The sequence below is a fragment of the Nicotiana tabacum genome, chromosome 20 (assembly GCF_000715075.1).
Source record: "Nicotiana tabacum cultivar K326 chromosome 20, ASM71507v2, whole genome shotgun sequence".
Taxonomy (NCBI): Eukaryota; Viridiplantae; Streptophyta; class Magnoliopsida; order Solanales; family Solanaceae; genus Nicotiana; species Nicotiana tabacum.
Window position 1 is genome coordinate 96,833,261 of NC_134099.1, and position 25,607 is coordinate 96,858,867.

The 25,607-nt window shown below is 36.3% G+C and overlaps 1 protein-coding gene and 1 non-coding gene across 2 annotated transcripts; one reads left to right on the forward strand and one right to left on the reverse strand.

Annotated features, from left to right (window-relative positions):
• Nucleotides 1-11,736: 11,736 nt before the first annotated feature.
• LOC142174991 (small nucleolar RNA R71) lies at nucleotides 11,737-11,843 on the reverse strand. Its single transcript, XR_012704188.1, has one exon. It is a non-coding gene; the product is annotated as a small nucleolar RNA R71 (small nucleolar RNA).
• Nucleotides 11,844-12,892: 1,049 nt separating this feature from the next.
• On the forward strand, nucleotides 12,893-13,462 carry LOC142174471 (uncharacterized). The gene has a single exon (XM_075240271.1). The coding sequence runs from the start codon at nucleotides 12,893-12,895 to the stop codon at nucleotides 13,460-13,462; it is 570 nt and encodes a 189-aa protein (XP_075096372.1).
• Nucleotides 13,463-25,607: the final 12,145 nt, after the last annotated feature.

Sequence of the window (25,607 nt, forward strand, 5' to 3'; positions counted from 1 at the left end):
GCATCTTTCAATGCTTCTTTGATATTTTTGGGCTCAATTTGAGAGAGAAATGCTGAGAAGGTAAGTTAGTTTCTTGACTTTGATCTAGTTTGAATCCTTGAGTCAAGAGGGGTGATCACATTTTGAAGAGGGTGGGAGTTTTTGTGCTTTCAGTTAGACACTTGAATCCCACTGTGAGAGGATCCATCTACTTATGAATGTGAGCCTTGGTTGATGTGAGATCTTCTTAGATCAACGTCTATAACTCTGTTCTCAGCTTCAGTTATTGTGATTGAGGGACCAGGTTCCTCTCCATCAGTTGGAGATGTATTTGACTCCTTGACGTGATTTATCATGTCAGCCTTTCCATTTGCCATGTCAATGACTTCTCCAGGAACAACTGATTGCTCTCCATCTTGATCCATCTTTTCATGTGAATCTTTCCCATATAGATAGTGAGATTCATCAAAGATCACATGTGTGTTTCCCTCAACACATTGAGTTCTTTTGTTGTATACTTTGTAGGCTTTACTTTGTGATGAGTATCCCAGAAAGATTTCTTCATCACTTTTGGCATCAAATTTTCCAAATGCTTCCTTACCATTGTTAAGGACAAAACATTTTCAGCCAAAAGTCCTTAAATGTGTTAGCTTGAGTTTCCTTCCGTTCAGCAGTTCATAGGGGGTTTTGTTCAAGAGGTACCTGATCATGCACTTGTTCACCAAGTAACATGCAATATTAACTGCCTCTGCGCATAAACCTTTTGCAACACCACTGTCGATCAGCATTGTCCTAATCTGTCTTTAAGAGTCCTATTTTTCCTTTCTACAACACCGTTTTGTTGAGGTGTTCTTCGAGCAGAAAAATTGTGACTTATATCATTTTCAGCACAAAACTCGCCGAACTTTGCATTGCCGAATTTTTTTCCATGATCAGATCTTATACTCATAACATTATGGCTCATCTTTACTTGGATCTTCTTCACAAAAGCATCAAACACTGAAAAGGTCTCATTTTTGGTTTTGAGGAACAATGTCTATGTGAATCTGGAGTAGTCATCCACAATGATGAAAATGTAATTCTTTTCTTCTCTGCTTGGCACTCTCATGAGTCCACATAGATCCATATGGAGGAGATCAAGTGCCCTTGAGGTGCTTGCTTTCTTTTTGGGTTTGAAGGAGAACTTTATCTGCTTTCCTTTTACACATGCATCACACACCTTGTGATCTTTGATGGCTTAGGTAGTCCACAAACCATGTCCTTCTTGACCAACTTGTTCGGTAATGTAAAACTTGCATGGACCAAACTTCCGTGCCACTATTCAGCATCATCATCCACAACACTCAAACATGTGAGAACCCCATTATGTAGGGACTCAAAATCAGCAACATATATGTTTTTGTATTTGTTTGCCATGAGGATCACTTCATCAGTCACAAGGTTTGTGATTGTGCAGATTCTTAATAAAAAATCCACCTTATTGCCTTTGTCGTAGATCTGAGAAACACTCAACAAGTTTTACTTCAAGCCCTTCACGTAATACACATTCTCGATTAAGTGAGTGGGAGACTTCCCAATTCTTCCTACTCCCAGAATGTATCCCTTTTTTCTATTTCCAAAGGACATACTCCCCCTTGCAGGGCTTTGAGTGAAAGGAAGTCATTAGTGCTTCTAGTTATATGCTTCGAGCAGCCACTATCCATATACCATCTTTGCCTACTTTATTTCACTGCTCCCTGCACAAGAGATTCAAGGATTAGACTTAGGAACTCAAACAAGTTTAGGTCTCTTGTAATGAGGAAAAGGGTGAATCAAAGTTCTTTTTGTCTAAGTAGGCATCATACGTTATTTATATGAGGGATTAGGTATTTTAGCAGTAGTTACTTTTTCAGCAAAAACTTTATTTTTCTGCTGGGACTGGAATCTGGCTTTACATGTTTCTTTGAAATATCCAATGTTACCACAATGAGTGCAGAGTCAGTTATCAGGTACAGGAACGTACTTGCTATGCAAGTTGTAGGATTTTTTTTCCTTTGGAACCTGATTCCCTGTCTGTTCCCCCCATTATTCTTATACATAGCAATGATTGCATCAGAGGACCAGGTCCACTTAAGAGATTTTTCTAGGTCATTCTTCATTTTTGCCTAGTTCTTCTTGAAGTTGTCTGTTTCTCTCAAGTTTAGCACACAGACTAGATTTTACTGATTTTAGCTCATTTTCAAGCATAAGGTGTGCCTCACTTGCAACTTCCTTTCCCTTTTGAGTGTTCGCATGCCTACTTTCCCTTCTTTTTCCTCAATTATTTCCTTTAGGTCTATAACTACTACTAATAGGTCATCTCTCTCATGCTCTATGTTTGTAAAACTCTCAATCAAGATATCTTTTTCCCTTTTTAAACTCTCAATGGTTTCTTTTAGATTAACCACAACCACCACTAGATCATCTCTCGTGTTCTATTTCTCCTAGTTCCACAGTTAGAACATTTTTATTGTTAATGAGACTGTGATATGCATCAATTAAAACATTAGCCAAGGATATAAGCTTCTTTTGATAATAGGACTTCAAATTTCTTTGAACATCTAGAAAGTTTACCTCATCATCATCGTCATCTTCCTCATCCTCATCTGATTTTACCATTCGAGCAAAGATGGAATCATATTCAGCTGCTTCACTTTCTACGGCCATTGTAGAGCTGTCACCTTGATCATCATCTTCTCCAGATTCACTAGAGGAGTCTCCCCATGCAGCAAGAGCTTGTTTCACAACATTGTCAGCGGTATCTTTTCTCTTGAATCTTTTGTCAGGAACCTGGTTCCTTTTGCCTCTGTATTATGGGTTGTGCTTATAATGGTCTTGCTTATGAAGAGGGCAATCCTTGATGAAATTCCCTAGCTTCCCACATTTATGACATAGGCCATACCCTCTTGACTTTCTGCAACTGCCCCTCTTTGGAATACCCCCATTTCTGCGAACCATTTTCTGAAATCTCTTTGTATGATAGGCCATATCGGTATCCTCGCCGCTTGAGTCATTGTTGTCTGTCTTGAGGACCATGTTCTTCTCCCTTTTGGGCTCTCTTCTCTCATTATCCTTCTTTTTCTTCTTCTTCTTCTTCTTCTTCTTCTTCTTCATTTCATAAGTTTTCATATTACCAATGAGTTCATCAATGGTCAGCTTCTGCAAATCCCGTGCCTTTTTGATGGAGTTAACCTTTATTTCCCAGGAACCAGGTAATACACTAAGTATTTTTTTTGACAAGTTTGTTCCTGGGAAAGATTTCTCCTAGAGAGTGAAGCTCATTGATGATAGATGTGAAGCGAGTGTGCATGTCCTGAATGGACTCATCATCCTTCATCCTGAAGAGCTTATACTCAGTTGTTAACATGTCAATCTTCGATTGTTTGACTCGAGTTGTCCTTTCATGTGTTGTTTGGAGAGCCTCCTAGATCTTCTTAGTGGATTGACAAGTTGTGATCCTGTTGTATTCATCTGGTCCAATACCACAAACAAGAATCTTCTTTACTTGAAAGTTTTTCTCAATAGCCTTGCGGTCAGCATCGTTAAACTCCTATCTTGTTTTAGAAACTATCACTGCTAGCTCACTAATGGTTTTCGTAGGAATGAAGGGGCCATCGCAGATAACATCCCACAATTTTAAATCTTCAGCCATGATGAAATCATGCATCCTTGTCTTCCACCATCCATAGTATTGACCGTTGAATCTTGGTGGTCTGTAGGTAGATTGACCTTCTTCAAAGTTTGGTGGAGCAGCCATGAGGATCCTTTCTAGGTGTTAGCCTGATAGAAAGAAATTGCTATGATACTAATTGAAAGAAACTAAGGGTCCACCAAATTTTATAGAGAACCAGGTTCTCTATTGGTTCCCACAGAACACACGCACACAACAGTAAGTAAATGACACGATGGAGTTTTGGTTGGAAAACACCCAGCTCACGGGATAAAAAACCACGACCTGCCCTTGTAGGATTTCAACTTCACTACTGAGCAAACTTCAGTTTACAACCTATTGTAACCTAGGAATTAACCTCTTAATCCTTCGCTAACTTGTAACAACTCTATTACAAGCCCCTTTGCAATAACTCTATTACAAAGTTTATAACTCGACTAACTCTAGCAAAGACACAAACACAAAGTTTACGATTTTACAAAAGGCTTCCTACATAATGTTTCTAACTAAGCTAAGTAGGAATTACAAGTAAAGTACTTTAACAAAGGTGCAACATGGGACACTCCTCAAATTTTTAAAAGTTTCGAGACACGCTAACTATAGAAATAAATTATGTCCATTTTTATTTTTTTATCTTGCCTATATATATATATATATATATATATATATATATATATAATTGGATATACAATTAGGAAAATATTAATAGTTTTAATATTATTAATTATTAAAGGTGGGTATCATTAATTATTAGTTAACCCAAAAAAGGGAAAACAAAACAAAAAAAAGGGAAGCACATGCCTTGTGGAATGCAAGACTTTAAGTAAAGTCTTGAACCAAAACAAGACAGAACGCAGCTTATACCAAAAACCAAAAGCAAAACGTTGTTCTTTTACGCAGCAATCGCAAGGCACGCAGGAACGAAAAGAAAATTCTAGGGTTCTATACAAACCACTAATTTTTGAACTCAGGTATATAAATTCTCTATTGTCAATTACTCTACAATAGTAATAAGTAATAATAGAATAGTTAATTCCCTTCTTTCTCTATATCAACAGTAAAGTTTCGTGTTTAGGTGTGAAACTTTAAAATTAATTAAAATGCATTGGTTGTTATAGAATCGATTGTTTGACGGGTATAAATTAGACTGGGGTCTACGTATTGGCTCGAGAAGTTTTGAGGTGAGTTGATATAACCCTTTTCTAAAGTGGTTTAACTCACAAAAGCACGCATACAAGGTGTTTGATGAATTGCTTAAAAGAGTTTATATTTACTTAATTGGAGCGAGTGAGTACCTATTAACTTAGAATTGTTCTAGCAAAAGTTTAGATGATTTATTATGATATATGTGCATAAATTTTCAGATTTTTATGTTATTCTTATATGCTATTTTTCATGTTGAAAATTTATGAAGAAGCAAGAATCTTTAGAAATACTTCTAGATGTTTATTTCATTCTTATGCAATGCTTTACATTTAAGGATAACAGCATGAGCATGTACATGATGTTCCAAAAAGAAAAGATTTAGACTTGAAAAGTCACAAGAAGATGTAGAAAGAAAAGATTTTTGGGAGTATCCTTTATTCTGAGAAGGGGTCATTGTCTAGGCCGAGGTTCCTGACCAAGGCGTTGAATTCCTGAAACTACTTGTGCCAAAGTAGGGAGCACATGAGCCGATGGCATCGTTGCTGAGAAATTACTTAGCCATGCTAAGGTATGATACATGAGCGTTGAGAACCATGAAGCGAATGGCACCTCATGGATTAGGCCTATTCGATCAGGTTGGGATCGAACCCGTGCTGATCACACGGTGACTGAGATATAATTAAGTCAGGAGAAGTAATTTTTTTTTTTGAAAAAGAAAAGAATTTCTTTTAGAATATTCATAAACTACTATTATCAAATTATTTTAGAATTATTCTTAGAGGCTTTATGTTTTCTATGCATTTATATTATTTGCTCGTAATGGGTATTGTATTAAAGTTGCGTACCCTGTTGTTGAGACTCACTGAGTACAATGGATGGTACTGACATTCTTTTTTGGGAACCTATGTTGGTCTATGGTACAACGTAGGAACAGGTTTTACAGGCGAGCAGGCTATGGGTTAGGACTTCCTTATCTTCCATTGCTATTGGTGTGCTCCGCTTTTGTTCGTGGAGTATTCCATAGTGTTATCATTATTTAGTTATTTCTTTGTTTACTTAGAGTACTGGCCAGGAAATCTCATGTCCTGGGCAGTGCGTCAGTTTATCAGTAGTGGCTTCATAGACATAGTCATTGGGTTAAGGTTCAAATGTTTTTGATAATAACTTAGCAGTAATTCAGTAGTTGCTACGAATAAAGTTCTGGAGTTGATTTATTTAAATAATTAAATTAATCAAAATTATTTGGTTAGAGTATTGCCTTGTTGTATATAAAGTGTGGAATTATAATAGATTTGATAAGCAGAGATGGTTCGCTCGATCATGTTTAGTGATCGAGTGCCATTCCCGGCTTGTTCAGAAAATAGGTCGTGACAAACTTGGTATCAAAGCCACAGGTTTATGGCGTCCTAGGGGTCTATGAAGCCGTGGTAGTAGAGTCTTGTTTATGGGTATGAAGCGCGCCATACTTATAAACAGGAGGCTACAAGCATTTAGGAAGAGTCTTTTTTTTTTCATACTTTAGATCGTGCAGTAGAGTCTACCTCTAAGAAATTTTCTAATTTATTTGTTTCTCCAAAACTCGCAGAAATGGCTCGTACTCGCAACTCTAACACCGACACTCAAGATGCTGCTCAAGAAACTATTGCTACCATTGTACTTGAAAATCCACAAAAGGGGTCCAAGTACCCCGAGTTGAACGTGAAGAAGGGGTGGATAATGATGAGAAGTACCTCAGGATCCAATGCCACCCCTAATAGCAGTTTCGGCTCAGACAACTATATCCTCAGAGGTGGGTCAGATGTTTAATGCAGTCAACAACGCTATGGAGATGTTTAAAGACTTCATGGCCAACCAGAACGAGAGAAGAGATGAGATTCCACCTCAATCAAATAGACAGAACAATTCTGAGTCCTCAAGAGTGAATGAATTTTTGAAGTTGAATCCTCCAGTGTTCCATGGTTCTATAGTTGATGAAGATCCAATGTTGTGGCAGGAGGGTGTCAAGAAAGCCCCCCGAGTGATGAAAGCATTTGATGATGAAGCTGTGGAGCTGTCTGCTTACCAGCTTGGAGATGTAACTGGCGCTTGGTTTGAGATGTGGGAAAAGGAAAGAGATGAAGATGATGGTCTGCCTACTAGGGAAGAATTTGAAGAGGCCTTCATGGCTAACTTTATCTCGGAAGAGGATAGGGAAGCTAAGGCTACAGAGTTCGAACAACTCAAGTAAGGGAATAAAAGTGTCCAAGAGTACTACATGGAATTCATAAGGCTAGCTAAGCATGCTCCTCACATGGTTAAGACAGAAAAAGCAAAGATTCGCAGGTTTGTTGGTGGTTTGGCTTACCACATTAAGGATACGACATCAGCTGCAGCGGTAGGAATTACAGCTTTCTCCTCTGTTGTAGGATTCGCCAAGCACTTAGAAAAAGACAGACAACAAAGGAGAGAAGAAAAGGAGTATAACAAGAAAGCCCGGATAACGGGCAGGTTTAATGGTACATCCACCGGAGGTGGAAGGGATTCCTCTAATAAGGAGTCATTAGCATCAGCTCAATCCAGTCATCAGTCAGGTGGTGGGTCTTCCTTCAGATGTACTCGGAGTTATGGAAACCAGTCTCGCCAAAACCAGAATTTTAGGACATCATCCTCACATAGCCAAAGTCATGCTGAGCAATATTCAAACCAATAAGGTCTTTGTGGAACCTGTAAGCGGAAACATTCAGGTCAGTGCAAGTTCGGGTTTCATGGTTTCTATCATTGTAGAGACATTGGTCATATAAAGGCCAACTGCCCAAAATTGCAGCATAATTTCAGTGGGGGATCAACTCGTCCTTCTAGTTCCTCAGCTACTGCAGTTGCACCACCCCAGGATCGTGGTACTCATAATCAGGCCGGGCATGGGGCAGGCAGAGGTGCAGATCGAGTTACTCAGGGAGGGGGACAACCCCGGTTGTTTGCTACACTTGATCATCAGAGTGCAGAGGCATCTGCAGAAGTTATTACAGGTATACTTTTAGTCTTCTCACATAATGTTTACGCCATAAAGGATCCAGGTTCAACATTTTCATATGTGACTCCATGCATTGCAATTAATCTCGGACTAGAACTTGAACAACTTAGTGAGCTATTCCTAGTATCGACCCCAGTCGGCGAGTCAGTGAAAGTCACTAGAGTCTATAGAGGTTGTATAGTTTCAGTCTAAGGTCGCAACACCAAAGCCGATCTCATAGAGTTCGAAATGGTGGATTTCGATGTGATCATGGGTATGGATTGGTTATCATCCTGCTATGCCATGTTAGATTGTCATGCCAAGATAGTCAGGTTCTAATTTCCAAATGAAGAAGTCTTAGAGTGCAAGGGTAGTTCAGCATCGCTTGTAGGTAAGTTTATTTCTTACCTTAAGGCACAACGAATGATCGGTAAGGGGTGTCTCGCCTATTTGGTAATCCAGAATCAGAACCACCAGCTCTTCAGTCAGTGCTAGTTGTTAGAGAATTTCTAGAAGTTTTCCCAGATGACCTTACCGGACTTCCTCCTAAAAGAATCATAATTTTTGGCATTGATCTCATGCTAGGCACTTAGCCCATATCTATACCTCCTTATAGGATGGCTCCAGCAGAACTTAATGAGTTGAGAGAACAATTGAAATACCTTCTTGACAAGGTCTTCATCAGGCCGAGTGTTTCACCGTGGGGGTGCCCCGGTCCTGTTTGTCAAGAAGAAAAATGGGTCTCTCAGAATGTGTGTCGACTATCGGCAGTTGAATAAAGTTACCATTAAGAACAAGTACCCACTGCCAAGAATTGATGATTTATTTGATCAACTTCAAGGTGCAAAGTGCTTTTCAAAAATAGACTTGAGGTCGGGGAACCATCGGTTGAGAATCAGAGAAGAAGATATATCTAAAAAAGCCTTTATAACTCGCTACGGGCACTATGAATTTCTAGTAATGTCCTTCGGGTTGACAAATGCTCCAGCTGCATTCATGGACCTCATGAATAGAGTTTTCAAGCCATTCCTGGATACGTTTATTATCATGTTTATTGACGATATTTTGGTCTACTCTAAGAGCAAGGAAGATCATGCAGAACACCCTAGAATAGCCTTGCAGACCTTGAAGGAGAATGAGCTTTATGTCAAGTTTTCAAAATGTGAGTTCTGGTTGCAGTCAGTGGCATTCTTAGGCCACGTGGTATCTAGTGAAGGAATAAAAGTAGACCCTCAGAAGACAGAAGCAGTCAAGAACTGGCCTAGGCCGACAATGCCAACCGAAATCAGGAGTTTCTTGGGGTTAGCTGGCTACTATAGAAGGTTTGTAGAGGGGTTTTCCTTGCTTGCAGCTCCATTAACTAAGTTGACTCAGAAAGCAGTTAAATTCCAATGGTCAGATGCTTGTGAGCACAACTTTCAAGAGTTAAAGAAGAGGTTGACCACTGCACCTGTGTTAACCTTGCCGACAGGTTCGGGTGGGTTCACAATGTATTGTGATGCCTCCATAGTTGGTCTTGGTTGTGTTCTTAAAATATTCATATATTATATACTTAAAAATAAATTATTTTAAATAATATATATATATATGTCAATTATCTGTATTTTCTAATAGTATTTTGCAGGAAATAAAAATATCATGATAAAGAAAATAAAGGAATAAAAGAGAAGCACGAGGCATAATGGCAAAAGAACCACGAGGCATAATGGAAATAGAAGCACGACGCATCATGGCAAAAGAACCACAAGGCATCGTGGCACCTTATGAGATTTGATTTCTATAAATAGGATGTTTGTGTTGAAAAGGGGGAGATATACGTGCCTAATTAGCAAACTTTTCTCTAGCTTTGGTCTTTACTTCTCTCTTTATCTATTTTATTTTATCTTGTAGTCTTTGAATTTTCTAAGAGTGTTGATAGTATTTTAAGAATTTCTTTCTTTGTGAGATTTAAATACTCCATAATGGAGTAATCTCTTTTATTGGGATAGTTGATGAAGCTCGATAGCGTTATAATATTAATCTCAATTTTACAACATGCTTGACTTGAAACTTTCTAATTATATTTCTATATTGTGCTGGAATATTAGTTTTAATTAATTATTATCGCTTCTATCTATTTATTCTCCAAAGTTAATTGTATGTCAATTTTGTAATTCTCACGAAGCAAAATTAATATACGATAACTATTGGGTAAAATAATAGAGTGAGAGTAATTCTTTTTAAGCTATCATTCCAAGTCTGTAATCTTGCTTACTTCCATTCTAATTCTCACGGAGGAGTTGTTGTTGGCAAGATTATTGATTTTTAGTAAAAATTAATCGCAAGAGGTTTTTGCTATCTTTTAGCACAATTCAGGCAAGAAAATTATTTCAGTTTAAACGTCATGAGTCATATATCAATTGATTTACATAACCTCGCAAAGTGTTATTAATTGATTATTTCTCAGTGAGCAAAATATAATTGTATTAGCAATAAACAGTTATTCCTAAGAGAAATACATGTAGAAGCTAAGATTTTATTATTATCACGCTATCGAGTGAATTCAATGATTCCCAACTCTTTTTAAATATAAATCTTCCGAAAGTTATTTTGTTTCAACTTAAGCAATTTAAATTTTCAACAAACAAAACTTCATCAATCTGATTCTCTCAAATAGTAGTAAGAATATTATAAGTTTGTAGCTAGATTCTCCAATCTCTGTGGGACGATATCATAAACTATACTAGAATTTGACAAAGTACGAGTAGCAAAATCTTTTACGCATTGGCCTCGTCAAATTTTTGGCGCCGGTGCCGGGGATTGGCATAAGTCTACTTCAGACTAAATATTTTGTTACTAATTTGGGAACTTACTATTAATATTATTATCTTTGCTATCAATATTTACTAAATATTACTACTATTACTTTTACTATTACAAGTACTAACATCTTATACAAGTGTTATTATCATTTATCATTCTTATCATTATTATAGCATAACAGTCACTATTATTAATACTAGTACTATTTGTAACTATATTCTATATTAGTATTATATTATTATTCTCCATTGTTAGTTACTGTTACTACTAACTGATTTTGTTTACCATTTTTTTCATAACATCTATTGCTAATTAGTACTAATATAATTACTATTATCATATACTACTATTACTACTACAACTATTTATAATAATAATAATAATAATAATAACAACATTATTATACTACTATTTTTATTTGATCGCTTATTTTTGTAATCTTTGTTGTCCTTGTTATTCATCACTTTCTTTTAATTATTTTCTTCTAAGTACTACTACTACTACCACTTTAGGAATTAAGTTTAGTTTGTTTTTTTAGAATTTTGAGTAGTTTATGACCCGCTATACTATAAAAGAGTTGGTCAATTACGATCCTGAAATTGAAAGATTTCTTCGATTGCGCAGGAAAGGACAAGCATTATCTTCCCAAAGCATAGCTTGTGAAGGTATGGAGAATCAGGAAGTAAAAAATATCAACCCACGCGAAGTACCACCACCAGTACAAATAGAGGATCAATTTGATGAAGTGGCGCCAAGGCCAGCAAACAGAATCCTAAGGGATTATGCTAGACCTGACCGCTTCAACTGTGAATCTAGTGTCAGAAAACCTCCAGTGGCAGCCAACAACTTTGAAATCAGGACTGGCCTGGTTCAAACAATTCAACAGTCTTGCATCTTCACTGGAGATGCAAGTGAAGATCCACACAGTCATTTAATTGACTTTTTGGAACTTGTTGAAACAGCTAAGTATAATGGAGTACCTCCTGAAGCTATCAAGTTAAGGCTATTTCCTTTCTCTTTAAAAGGAGATGCCAAGACTTGGTTGCGAAGTTTGCCACAAGGTTCCATTACCACATGGGATCAAATGACTCAGAAATTTTTAAACAAATATTTTTCCCCTGCTAAAACCACAAAGTTAAGACAAGACATATCTAATTTCTTGCAGACTGACACAGAGTCAGTTTATCAAGCTTGGGAAAGGTTAAAAGCAATGTTAAGAAAATGTCCACACCACGATATTTTTGAACATATGCAATTGTATATTTTTTATCACGGGCTAAAACCCTCTTCTAGAAATGTGATAGATGCAGCTGCAGGAGGTTTAGTAATGGGAAAAACAATAGAGGAAGTGTTGCAATTGTTGAATGAAATTTCTGAGAATGCCATTCAATGGCCATCTGAGCGTATAATTATCAAGAAGGCCGCTACAGTAAATCAGGTTGATGCTTTAAATACACTAACACAACAAATTGTTTATTTGGCACAAAAGTTTGAAACTTTTCAGGTGAATACACAACAACCAAGCCAATCTGAGGCTTGTGACATGTGTGGAGGAAATCATCAGAACCATGAATGTCAAGCAACCAATCACAATGATGAACATGTCAATGTCATCGGTTACAAGCAGTATCCTTTTGGAAGTCCAATGGCACAGAAACATCCAGGATTTCAATGGAGCTATCCAAATGGTGCAGAGAACTCTCAAAGCTTTCAGAAGCAACAAATACAGGGTCCACCCGGATACCAGAATCCAAACCATGGTCAATCAAACTTTAGACCTTATCAACAAGTAGGGCCCTATCAACAAAGGCCTCAACAAGCTCATTCAAGTCTTGATGATCTTTTGTATAAGTATATTAAGGTCAATGATGAAAAGATGGAGAGCCAAAATTCATCCCTCAAAAATCTAGAAATAGTTGAGCCAATTGGCAGCTCTTGTTTTAGAAAAGTTTCAAGGTCCCTTACCAAGCAATACAGAGAAAAACCCAAAAGAGCACCTTAAGGCCATCACCTTACGATCAGGTAAGGAGCTTGATGAACCATATGTAGACCAGTCAGAACAACAGGTAAACAACGGTAAGAATGTTGAAATACCCTCTGAACCATCTCAAAAGAATGAAGTCAAGAAAAAAGAAGAAAAAAATATTGAAAAATTGACTCCTCTCCCTGTGAATATTCCCTTTCCACAAAAAATGAAAAGAGAAAAGCTTGACAACCAATTTACAAAAATTTTGGAGATTTTAAAACAATTTCACTTCAATATTCCTTTTACTGATGCTTTGTTACAAATGCCTTCATATGCCAATTTTTTAAAGGAAATTTTGTCAAGTAAAAGAAAATTAGAAGAAGTTTCTGTGGTAATGCTTACGGAAAAATGCAGTGCTATACTTCAAAATAAGCTACCACAAAAACTTGGTGATCCAGGCAGTTTTACAATTCCATGCACTTTGGGAGAAGTATATTTTGAAAAAGCACTTTGTGATTCTGGAGCTTCAATAAATTTAATGTCATTTTCTATCTTTAAAAAGTTAGATCTTGGTGAAATAAAAGACACAAGTGTTTCTCTTCAGTTTGCAGATCAAAGTACTAAGAAACCTAAGGGAATAATTGAAAATGTACTCGTAAGAGCAGATAAGTTTGTTTTCCTTGTAGATTTTATAGTACTTGAAATGAAAGAATGTCCTAATGAACCAATAATTTTAGGTAGACCATTTCTTGCTACAGGAAGAGCAATTGTAGATGTTCATCAAGGACAATTAATTTTAAGAATTGATGAAGAAATAGTCATATTTGATATGCAAAAGATACTAAGATATTCAGGAGATGAAACATCATCTTCATGTTTTTCATTGACATGATTAGTTATCTTACAGATGAATTCAAAGATGATCAATTAATTCCAGATTCAATGGAAAGATGCTTGATCAAATCAGGCACCACACAGGACGATGATCCCGCCATCAGAAAAGAAGCTGAAATATTGGACAAAGATTCAGAAGAAGAAGAGATGAAATCCGAAAAAGTTTAATAAAAAATTGAACTCAAAACTCTCCCTTCTCATTTGAAATATGTTTATCTTGAGCAAGAATTATTTCCAGCAATTATTTCATCTTCTCTTACTGCAGAACAAGAAAATAGTTTGATTAAAGTATTGAAAACACACAAAGGAGCCTTGGGGTGGACTGTAGAAGATATTAAAGGGATTAGTCCGGCTATTTGTACACACAAAATCATCATGGAGGATAGCTATAAGCCAATAGTCCAGCCGCAAAGAAGATTGAATCCAGCAATGCAGGAAGTAGTGAAAAAAGAGATCGTAAAGCTGTTGGCAGCATGTATTATATACCCCATTTCTGACAGCCGTGGGTAAGTCCCGTTCAGGTAGTACCAAAGAAAAGAGGTATGACAGTTATAAAAAATGAAAATAATGAGCTAATACCTACTAGGACTGTTACAGGATGGAGAGTCTGTATCGATTACAGACGTCTCAACGATGTCACTAGAAAAGATCGTTTTCCTTTGCCATTTATTGATCAAATGTTGGAAAGAATTGCAGTATATGGTTTTTACTGTTTTCTTGATGGCTATTCAGGATATAATCAGATACCAATTGCACCAGAAGATCAAGATAAGACAACCTTCACATGCCCTCATGGAACATATGCCTGTAGGAGAATGCCATTTGGTCTTTGCAACGCCCCAGTTACATTTTAGCGTTGCATGTCGGCAATTTTTGCTGACATGACTGACAAATTTCTTGAAATTTTTATGGATGATTTTACACTATTTGGCAAAACATATAAGGATTGTCTTAACCATTTGACCTTAGTTCTTAAAAGATGTGAAGAAACAAACTTAGTTCTTAATTGGAAAAAGTGTCATTTTATGGTTACTAATGGAATTGTTTTAGGACATAAAATCACTGCTAAAGGGATAGAAGTTGATAAGGCAAAAATTAATCTTATAGCAGGATTACCCCCTCCCACAACTGTGAAAGGGATTAGAAGCTTTCTAGGTCATGCAGGTTTTTACAGACGATTCATAAAAGACTTCTCAAAGATTTCAAAACCACTGACTAACCTCTTGATGAAAAACACTAAGTTTAATTTTTCAGGTAACTGTGTGAAAGAATTTGAAACCCTTAAGGAAAAGTTATCAACTGCACCTGCAGTTGTGTCCCCTAATTGGAACCAACCTTTTGAGGTCATATGTGATGCTAGTGATACAGCAGTTGGAGCTGTTTTAGGCCAAAGAAGGGATAAGTTTTTTCGTCCTATTTACTATGCTAGTAGGACATTGAGTGAGACACAAGTGAATTATGCCACGACAGAAAAAGAGTTACTAGCAGTAGTGTTTGCTTTTGATAAGTTTCGCTCCTATTTGATAGGAACCAAAGTCACTGTTTTTACTGATCATGCAGCTTTAAAATACCTCTTAGCTAAGAAAGATGCTCGACCTAGATTATTAAGATGGATTTTACTTCTGCAAGAATTTGACCTTGAGATAAAGAACAAAAAAGGGACAGAGAACCAAGTAGCTGACCACTTGTCTAGATTAGAAAACCCTCCCCTTGAGTTTAATGAGATAAAACAAGAATTTCCTGATGACCATATTTTTTCAGTTGACACAATTGTGACTCAACCACCCTGGTTTGCAGATATCGCTAATTACTTGGTTGGAAAGTGGATACCACAAGATTTCTCTTACCAGCAAAGAAAAAAGCTTATATCTGATGCAAAGTATTATCTGTGGGATGAACCTTTCTTATTCAAAAATTGTGTAGATAATATTATTAGAAGGTGTGTACCTGAAGAAGAGATGAATAAAATTCTATATCACTGTCATGTTAGAGCAATTGGAGGACATTATGCAACAAATCGAACAACTTTTAAAGTTTTAGAAGCCGGATTCTTCTAGCCCACACTCTTTAAAGATACCCGAGCATATGTAGCACAATGTGACAGGTGTCAGAGAATAGGTAATATCACCAAGAGAGATGAGATGTCACTGCAATCAATACAAGTATGTGAAATATTTGATGTTTGGGGAATAGATTTTATGGGTCCTTTTCCTTCTTCTCACTCTTTTGAATATATCCTTGTGGCTGTGGATTACGTGTCAAGATGGGTTGAATACATCCCTACAAGAAAGAATGATGCTCGTACAGTGTGTAATTTTCTTAGAAAATATATTTTTACCAGATTTGGCACACCGCGAGTCATCATTAGTGACCAAGGAACTCATTTCATCAATAGGAAATTTTCTGATTTACTGTCAAAATATAATGTGACTCACAAAACAGAAACACCATAGCATGCTCAAACTCAAGGGCAAGTTGAGGTTTCCAACCGCGAGTTAAAAAGAATTCTTGAAAAACAGTTGGAATCTCAAGAAAAGACTGGGCTTTAAAATTAGATGATGCATTATGGGCGTACCGAACGGCTTTCAAAACGCCAATTGGAACATCTCCATATAGATTAGTCTTTGGAAAAGCTTGTCATTTGCCCGTAGAATTACAACATAAAGCTTTTTGGGCATTGAAAGCACTGAACTTTGATTTAACCTCCGCTGGTAAAAAGCGATTTATTCAGGTTAATGAATTGCAAGAACTGAGATTGGGAGCCTATTAAAATGCTAAAAATTTTAAAGAAAAAACAAAAATATGGCATGACAAGTTGATCTGACCAAAGAGATTCAAAATTGGAGATCAGGTACTTCTTTACAATAGTCGATTCAGGTTATTCCCAAGAAAATTAAAATCCAGGTGGACGGGTCCTTACAATGTTATAGGTGTTACTCCGTACGGGGCAATTGAAATTCAGAAAAATGGAGGAGACAAGTTTAAGGTAAATGGTCACTGACTAAAATTGTACTATGGAAGACATTTTGAACAACATCCATTGGTTACTTTGATAGACTAATGAATTCTGCAATTAATAAGTCGAACTGACGACGTTAAACTCAGAACTAAGATACAAAATCCATAGCCATTGAGGGAGAAGCAGTGGAGACTCATAAGCCCCACATAGATTGAGGTAATTAAATGCTTAATCAATTGATCTGGTCAAAGGTTATTGTACAACCAGAACATGTCATGAAGACCTCTACAAAAACAGAGTCACTTGTGCAGGAGTAACTCTATGGTGATCGGTATGCCTAAAGGTCTTAAATTAGTCAGTCTATTACATATAAAAACATGTGTTGTCACACAATCTTTCAAGTTCTCTCTCTCTCTCTCTCTCTCTATATATATATATATATATATATATATATATATATATATATATATATATATATCCATCTTTTATTTTATTCTTAATTATTGTTCTTGTACAATATTAAAGTTTTAAAGTAAAAGTTTACATATTTTTCAAACATAATTTTTTCCATTTATGTCATATAACTTCCAAGTTTGTGATTTTATTTTTGTGAAGGCAAGAACGAGTATCTCCAAATTTAAGAAAGTATTGGAATTGAGAAGCATTATGATCTCAACAGGTAGAATCAATAAAATTCTGCTAGAACTTGCCCCAAATGTCTATCAAGGCGAAATTCTAGACAACACTATTTTTAGAATGAAATTAGGCTTTCTTTGACACCTTTTTTAGCCTATCTATTTTTAACCACAAATATTTATATTTTACCTTTTAGCACCCAACTTTGAGCCCCCCCAAAAAAAAAGAAAAAAAAATAGGGATAAACCAACTTTTATTGATACACCATATTGGTTTACCTTACAAAAAGATTGATACTAATCCTTACTGCTATAGTTGAGCAAAAATGATTATTAAAGAAAGCGATGAAGGAATACTTATGGAGTAAATGTTCTATTTCACTCTTAAAAAGGGGCGAAAAGCAAGGTGTATATACCTGTAAAATAAATTATTGGTTCAAGAAGCTTGAATTTAAGAAATCTGTTGAGAGAAATGATGACATTAATTATGAAATTGGAGATCGGGACATTTAGCCCAATCTCTAGAGTTATTTTCTTGTGTTGAGTTGTACATAGTTACTTTGATAAAATAATCGGCTCTCATAATAAAGTTGGATGGAACAAAGTCACTACAAATATATCCTTTTACCTTACCAGCATTAAGTCTATCATTACAAGCCTGAAAAAGTCCTAAAACAATTTGAGAAATTAATGTTGATTCTATATTAGTGGAGACTGACATGAAGGGCAAACCTATGGACAAAATTTGAAAAACTCGAAATTGTAATCATAATGTTATCAATCTCAAAAGGTTCATCAAAAGAGGAGTTGAAAGTTTTTGGCAAACAAAAGCAGAAGCAGAAACAAGGTATAGATTTGGCGACTTGAAAAACTTATAGGTTTTGAATTTTATGTGAAACTTTATTTTTTTTACTTTTCTACTCTACAAGAAACAACAATTATTAATAAAATTATTGTCTCGAGGACGAGCAAGGATTCAAGTGCGGGGGAGTTTGATGACTATAAAATATTCATATATTATATACTTAAAAATAAATTATTTTAAATAATATATATATATATATATATATATATATATATATATATATATATATATATATATATATATATATATATATATATATATATATATATATATATATATATATATATATATATATATATATATATATTATCTGTATTTTCTAATAGTATTTTGCAGGAAATAAAAATATCATGATAAAGAAAATAAAGGAATGAAAGAGAAGCACGAGGCATCATGGCAAAAGAACCACGAGGCATCATGGCAATAGAAGCATGACATATCATAGCAATAGAAGCACGACGCATCATGGCAAAAGAACCACGAGGCATCGTGGCACCTTATGAAATTTGATTTCTATAAATAGGATGTTTGTGTTGAAAGGAATGGATCATACGTGCCTAATTAGCAAACTTTTCTCTAGCTTTGGTCTTTACTTCTCTCTTTATCTATTTCATTTTATCTTGTAATCTTTAAATTTTCTAAGAGTGTTGATAGTATTTTAAGAATTTCTTTCTTTGTGAGATTTAAATACTCCATAATGGAGTAATCTCTTTTGTTGGGATAGTGGAAGAAGCTCGATAGCGTTATAATATTAATCTTAATTTTACTACATGCTTGACCTGAAACTTTCTAATTATATTTCTATATTGTGCTGGAATATTAGTTTTAATTAATTATTATCACTTCAATCTATTTATTCTCCAAAGTTAGTTGTATGTCAATTTTGTAATTCTCACGAAGCAAAATTAATATACGATAACTATTGGGTAAAATAATAGAGTGAGAGTAATTCTTTTTAAGTTATCATTCCATGTATGTAATCTTGGTTACTTCCATTCTAATTCTCACAGAGGAGTTGTAGTTGGCAAGATTATTGATTTTTAGTAAAAATTAATCGCAAGAGGTTTTTGCTATCTTTTAGCACAATTCAGGCAAGAAAATTATTTCAGTTTAATCGTCACGAGTCATATATCAATTGATTTACATAACCTCGCGGAGTGTTATTAATTGATTATTTCTTAGTGAGCAAAATATAATTGTATTAGCAATAAACAGTTATTCCTAAGAGAAATACATGTAGAAGCTAAGATTTTATTATTATCACGCTATCGAGTGAATTCAATGATTCCCAACTCTTTTCAAATATAAATCTTCCGAAAGTTATTTTGTTTCAACTTAAGCAATTTAAATTTTCAACAAACAAAACTCATCAATCTGATTCTCTCAAATAGTAGTTAGAATATTATAAGTTTGTAGCTAGATTCTCCAATCTCTGTGGGGCGATATCATAAACTATACTAGAATTTGACAAAGTACGAGTAGCAAAATCTTATACGCATTGGCCTCGTCAGTTGTGTTCTTATGCAAAATGGAAAAGTTATTGCTTATGCTTCCAGACAGTTAAAAAATCATGAAAAGAACTACCCCACACACGAATTGGAGCTTGCAACAGTGGTGTTTGCATTAAAGATATGACGACATTACCTTTATGGCGAGCATTCTGAAGTGTTTACAGATCACAAAAGCCTCCAGTATATTTTCAAGCAAAAAGAATTAAATTTGAGACAGAGAAGGTGGCTTGAGCTATTGAAAAATTATGACATCAATATCCTTTATCACCCAGGCAAAGCTAATGTGGTAGCAGATGCACTTAGTAGGAAGTCAATAGGTATCTTGGCCCATCTTGCAGTACAAAGGCGATCTTTGGGTCGAGAAATTCAAAAACTGGCAAATGATGGAATTATATTGGATGAGACTGAAGAAGGAGGTATAATTGCTTATGCCTTAGTGCAATCCTCCCTTGTTGCGCATGTTAAGGCTAAGCAAGACGAAGATCCGTAGATCCGAACCCCTACTCGGTCTAGCTGCCCCTCTTCGTATTTTATTTCTCAGCCTTTTCACTCGTACTTAGTGAAGTTAAAAGAAGGAGTTAGAAATAAAGAAATCACTACTTTCACTCTAGGAAGTGACGAAGTTTTGAAGTTGAATGATCAATTATGTGTGTCTAATGTAGATGGTCTTAGGAAGGCCATAATGGAAGAAGCTCACAGTTCGAGGTACTTTATCCACCCAGGTGCTACCAAAATGTATCTGGACTTGAAAGAGTTGTATTGGTGGAAATGCATGAAGAATCAAGTAGTGGAGCATGTGGCTAAATGTTTGAATTGCCAGCAAATCAAAGCCGAGCATCAGAGTCCTAGTGGCATAGCTCAAGATATAGAAATACCACAATGGAAATGGGATATGATTAATATGGATTTCGTAGTAGGTCCACCTCGCACATACCATAAGCATGATTCAATTTGGGATATTGTAGACCGACTGACAAAGTCTGTGCATTTCCTACCAGTAAAGACGACAGATTCTGCAGAGCAGTATCCGCAGTTGTACATCACAGAAATAGTCTGATTGCATGGTACTCCAGTTTCAATCATATCTGACAGAGGCCCTCAGTTCACAACACTTTTTTGGCAGGCATTTCAGAAAAGATTAGGTACCAAGGTCAATTTGAGCACCGCTTTCCATCCATAGACCGATGGTCAGGCAGAAAGGACCATTCAGACTCTCGAAGATATGTTGCGAGCATGTGTTATAGATTTTGGAGGTAATTGGGATGATCACTTGCCACTTATAAAATTTGCTTACAATAACAGCTATCAGATCAGCATTGGTATGGCTCCTTATGACGCGTTGTATGGGCAAAGATGTAGGTCTCCAGTGTGTTGGTTTGAACCAGCAGAGGTGCCATTGATTAGTCCAGAGTTTGTTTGTGTGGCCTTAGAGAAAGTCCTGCTAATCAGAGAAAGACTGAAAGCGGCTCAGAGTCGTCAAAAGTCTTATTCTGACAAGAGGCATCGTGACTTAGAGTTCATGGTTGGTGATAAGGTATTTTTGAAAGTTTCACCAATGAAAGGAGTTATGAGGTTTGGTAAGAAAGGGAAACTTAGCCTAGATTTATCGGAAATTCTAGAAAAGAAAGGAAACGTGGCTTATAAGCTAGCGCTACCCATTGAGTTATCCTCTATTCATCCTATCTTTCATGTGTCTAAGCTTCGAAAGTACATTCATGATGAGTCGCATATAATACCTGCCGATACCATAGAAATTAAAGAAGGCTTGACTTATGAAGAAGTACCTATAGAAATTCTCGATAGGCAAGTAAGAAAGTTGAGAACAAAAGATATAGCATCGGTAAAAGTTTTGTGGAGTAATCATGATTCAAAAGAGGCTACGTGGGAGGTTGAGGAAGATATGAGAAAGAAATATCCATATTTATTTGAGGAAAAAGGTATGTGAACATAAGTTTGGTTTGACATTTATATTTCATTTATTAAATACAAGTTAGCAAGTTTTTCTGCCCTTCCTAGATTATACCTAGTTGTTGTAGTAATTTAGTTTATGCCATAGTAAATTTAATTCATTAAAGTGATTTACTTGTGCTAGAGTTGTTGTGCTTTAGATTCTTATTAGTTATTGTGGTACCTCCTTGTCGGAGTGTGAATAATTAATTTATGAGCTGTGTATGGTACCTATGAATGGCCTGTTATGGTATATTTGGTTTTTGTTGATGCGGTTGTGGTATTTGTGACATGGATATTTTTTTTGGATAGTCCAATTTACAAGAGAAACTCTGCCGAAATTTTTGAAAATTTAGGAAGTTAACCAAAATTTTGAGTCCCTTGGAAGAATGAGTAGTGCTAAGAAAACTTAAGAGGTTCAAGGACCTAAGGGATGATTGTTAGCTTAAGAATAAGGTCCTAGCAACATTCGAGGACGAATGTTTTTAAGGAGGAAAGATTGTAACACTCCTCAAATTTATAAAAGTTTAGAGACACGCTAACTATAGAACTAAATTATTACCATTTTTATTATTTTTATCTTGCCTATAGGAATATATATATATATTTTTATCTTGTTTATAGCGATATATATATACACTTAAATAATTGGATATACAATTATGAAAATATTAATAATTTTAATATTGTTAATTATTAAAGGTGGGTATCATTAATTAGTAGTTAAGTCACAAAAGAAAAAAAAGTAGAAAAAGGAAGCACGTGCCTTGTGGAATGCAAGACTTTAAGTAAAGTCTTGCACCAAAACAAGACAGAATGCAGCTTATACCAAAAAGCAAAAACAGAACGTTGTTCTTTTACGCAGCAATCGCAAGGCACGCAGGAACAAAAAGAAAATTCTACGGTTCTATACAAATCACTAATTTTTGAACTCGCGTATATAAAATTCTCTATTGTCAATTACTCTACAATAGTAATAAGTAATAATAGAATAGTTAATTCCCTTCTTTCTCTATATCAACAGTAAAGTTCCGTGTTTAGGTGCGAAACTTTAAAATTAATTAAAATGCATTGGTTGTTGTAGAATCGATTGTTTGACGGGTATAAATTGGACTGAGGTCTACGTATTGGCTCGAGAAGTTTTGAGGTGAGTTGATATAACCCTGTTTTAATTAACTCACAAAAGCACGCATACAAGGTGTTTGATGAATTGCTTAAAAGAGTTTATATTTACTTAATTGGAGCGAGTGAGTACCTATTAACTTAGAATTGTTCTAGCAAAAGTTCAGATGATTTATTATGATATGTGCATAAATTTTCAGATTTTTGTGTTATTCTTATATGCTATTTTTCATGTTGAAAATTTATGAAGAAGTAAGTGTAAGCATGTGATTTTTGACCCTCCCCGAGAATTTTCACATTTTTAGCGTGAATATGTGAAATTGGGTCTAGTATAGCTATTTTAACTATTTTTACTTTATTTCGTTGCAAAAAGAAATTTTCAAAAAAATATATATATAAATTTTAGTTTATGTATCTCTCATAAACTTGAAAAATACAAAAAATTGTACTTTATTTTGGTACTTTATATAAATTCGAAAATTACAAAAAATATATAGTTCTATTAATGTTTGCAGTCATTATAATTTTGAAAAATACAAAAAATATTACTTCATATTTTTGTCTTTATTAAAAAAACGAAAATTACAAAAATAGTTTTATTAATATTTTGTAGCTATTTTAAATCTTGAAAAAATATTTTAAAAGAAATATAGTTTTGTTTGAATACTAGTCTTATTTTTGGTAGTTATTTTGCTTACATAGGACTAGTTAAGAAACGTTTTCCTATTTCTCGGGTACGGGCAAAAGAATAATATTCGGGTTCAAACTACCCGGTTTTAGGCCTAATTTCGGACCTAGCCCATAATAAACCGTGTCCAGGATACATGGGGAACCCCACCACGCGTGGGGGACACAAACCTTGAACCCCACCACGCGTGGGCTCATTTTTTGGGGCAAACCCATCAAATACACAGACGAAGGCCAAAGGAAAGGGGACTTTTTTGAATTTTTGGAAAAGGGTACTGTACATCTTCTTCTTCAAAAGAAGAAGAAGAAACCCTACGAAAACCAGAAAAACCCTACTATCGAAGACTGCTCCAAAAACCACCGGCTCCCTCCATCCCTTCCGGCAGCCCTCCCGCACCAATCCGGCACCTGCTCGTCGACCACCTGCTCCAACGGACCACCCTCCTCCTCCCAGCTCCACCATCATCACTACCCAGTCCGACGAGTAGCAGCAGCGTCGTCACCTCCACTGTCCGAACACCACCCCGTCACCTTCCCCCAGCACCACGACCAACAGCAACAACCTAACCTCGTCGTCAACCTCCAACTCCATTCCTTACCAGTCCGTCACCTTCCCCCAGCACCACGACCAACAGCAACAACCTAACCTCACGTCCGAATCACTGTTCATCTTCTTCCTCTTTGGAAGAAGATCAAAAACCCTAGCTCCGTCAAACAACCAAACGGGCTCGTCGACCACTGCTCGTCGCAACCAGTCCATCACCTACACCACGACCCTTCCACCTCTGTTAATGATCCCTACCCCAAAACCGACCTGCCTCACGACCACCGGACCCCCGTTGAGCAGCAGCTGTTGCTGCTGCTGTTGCGTCACACTCCCAAACGTCCCCTCGCACCCCAGCAACACCCAAACAACCACCCGTCAAGCAGCAGCCATCGCTGCTGCGTCGTCCAAACACCCCCTTCGTCACTGCCCCGACGACCACTGCTGTTCGTCGTCCCCATGTCCAGCGATGCCTACGGCCATTAAAAACTGCCCGTTGACCCCACAGTCGTCAACCAAACAGTCCGTCAGTGAGGTCAAATTGAAGTCGAGTTCCAGTCCAAAAGTTGAGTCGAGGTCCGGTTCGTTGAGTTTGTTCCGGGGTTTCGTTGTTGTTCCTCGTTCAGTGAAGTCCAGCTTGAGTCCCGTCGGGGTCGTGTTTGTCGTTCTGAGGTTGTCGAAGTTCAAAGGTTATTGTTCTTCATCCTTTGTTTAATTTCGTTCATTTCGTATATTATGGTTCAAGGCGAATGAGAGTATTGATGAATGTCAACAATGCAATTTTTGTTGTTGTGTTAAAAATGTTTATTCTATGTTTAGTTACTGCATGCCCAAAGTAAGTGTGAGCATATGAACGAGTTTATTCTATTTTTTCATTTTTACCATGGATGTTATTACCTGTTAGAATCGTTGTTTTTTTGTTTAACCTCGGATGATTTCATTAGTAGAAAATCGTAGTTGCCTTAAGTTTGCCCTCAAATAATAAAAACGAGACGAGCTTCGCCAAATAAAAATGTACAGATTGCGTAGCCCTCACAAAATATATGTATTAAACACTTAGATTCCGGGACGGGCCGTTTAGCAAATCTCACGGCCCCACCCAAAAATAACAATGCGCTAGTTGCTTTAGGCGTGCCTTTAATAATGTTATCTCCCTAAACTCGGGTGCACATTTATGTGACCAAAATCCAAATCTCAACGAAGTTGAAATGTGTCTCTAAAGTCGCGGGTACATTAATTGTAACGTGGTTCGAGATGCATGTCCACGACGTTGCAAATTCCTTTAAAAATAAGAATGAGATGAGCCTCGCCAAATAAAAAATACAAAGTTGCGGGGCCCTCTAAATGTATATATATTAAAACACTTAGAATTCGGGACAGGCCGTTTAGCGAATTTTACGGCCTTCCCCAAAATAACAATACGCTAGTCGCTTTAGGCGCGCCTTTAATAATTCAATTTCCTTAAACTCGGGTGCACATTGATGTGACCCAAATCCAAATCTCAACGGAGTCAAAGTGTGTCGACGACCACGGGTACATTGATTGTAACGTGGTTCGAGATACATTTTCACAACGTTGCAATTCTTGATAAAAACAGTAAATGATAAAAGCGGTTAAAAGTTAAATTTTGCACATAAGTTCACACTTGTATAAAATCAGATAATCAAGCCGAATATAACAGTTGAGCGACCGTGCTAGAACCACGGAACTCGGGAATGCCTAACACCTTCTCCCGGGTTAACGGAATTCCTTATCCGGATTTCTGGTACGCAGACTGTAATATAGAGTCATTATTTTCCTCGATTCGGGATTAAAATTGGTGACTTGGGACACCCTAAATCTCCCAAGTGGCGACTCTGAAATAATTAAACAA

What these genes read in the sequence shown, in the direction of transcription:
- LOC142174471 (XM_075240271.1), top strand. Translation starts at nt 12,893, where the DNA reads ATGCCTTCATATGCCAATTTTTTAAAGGAAATTTTGTCAAGTAAAAGA.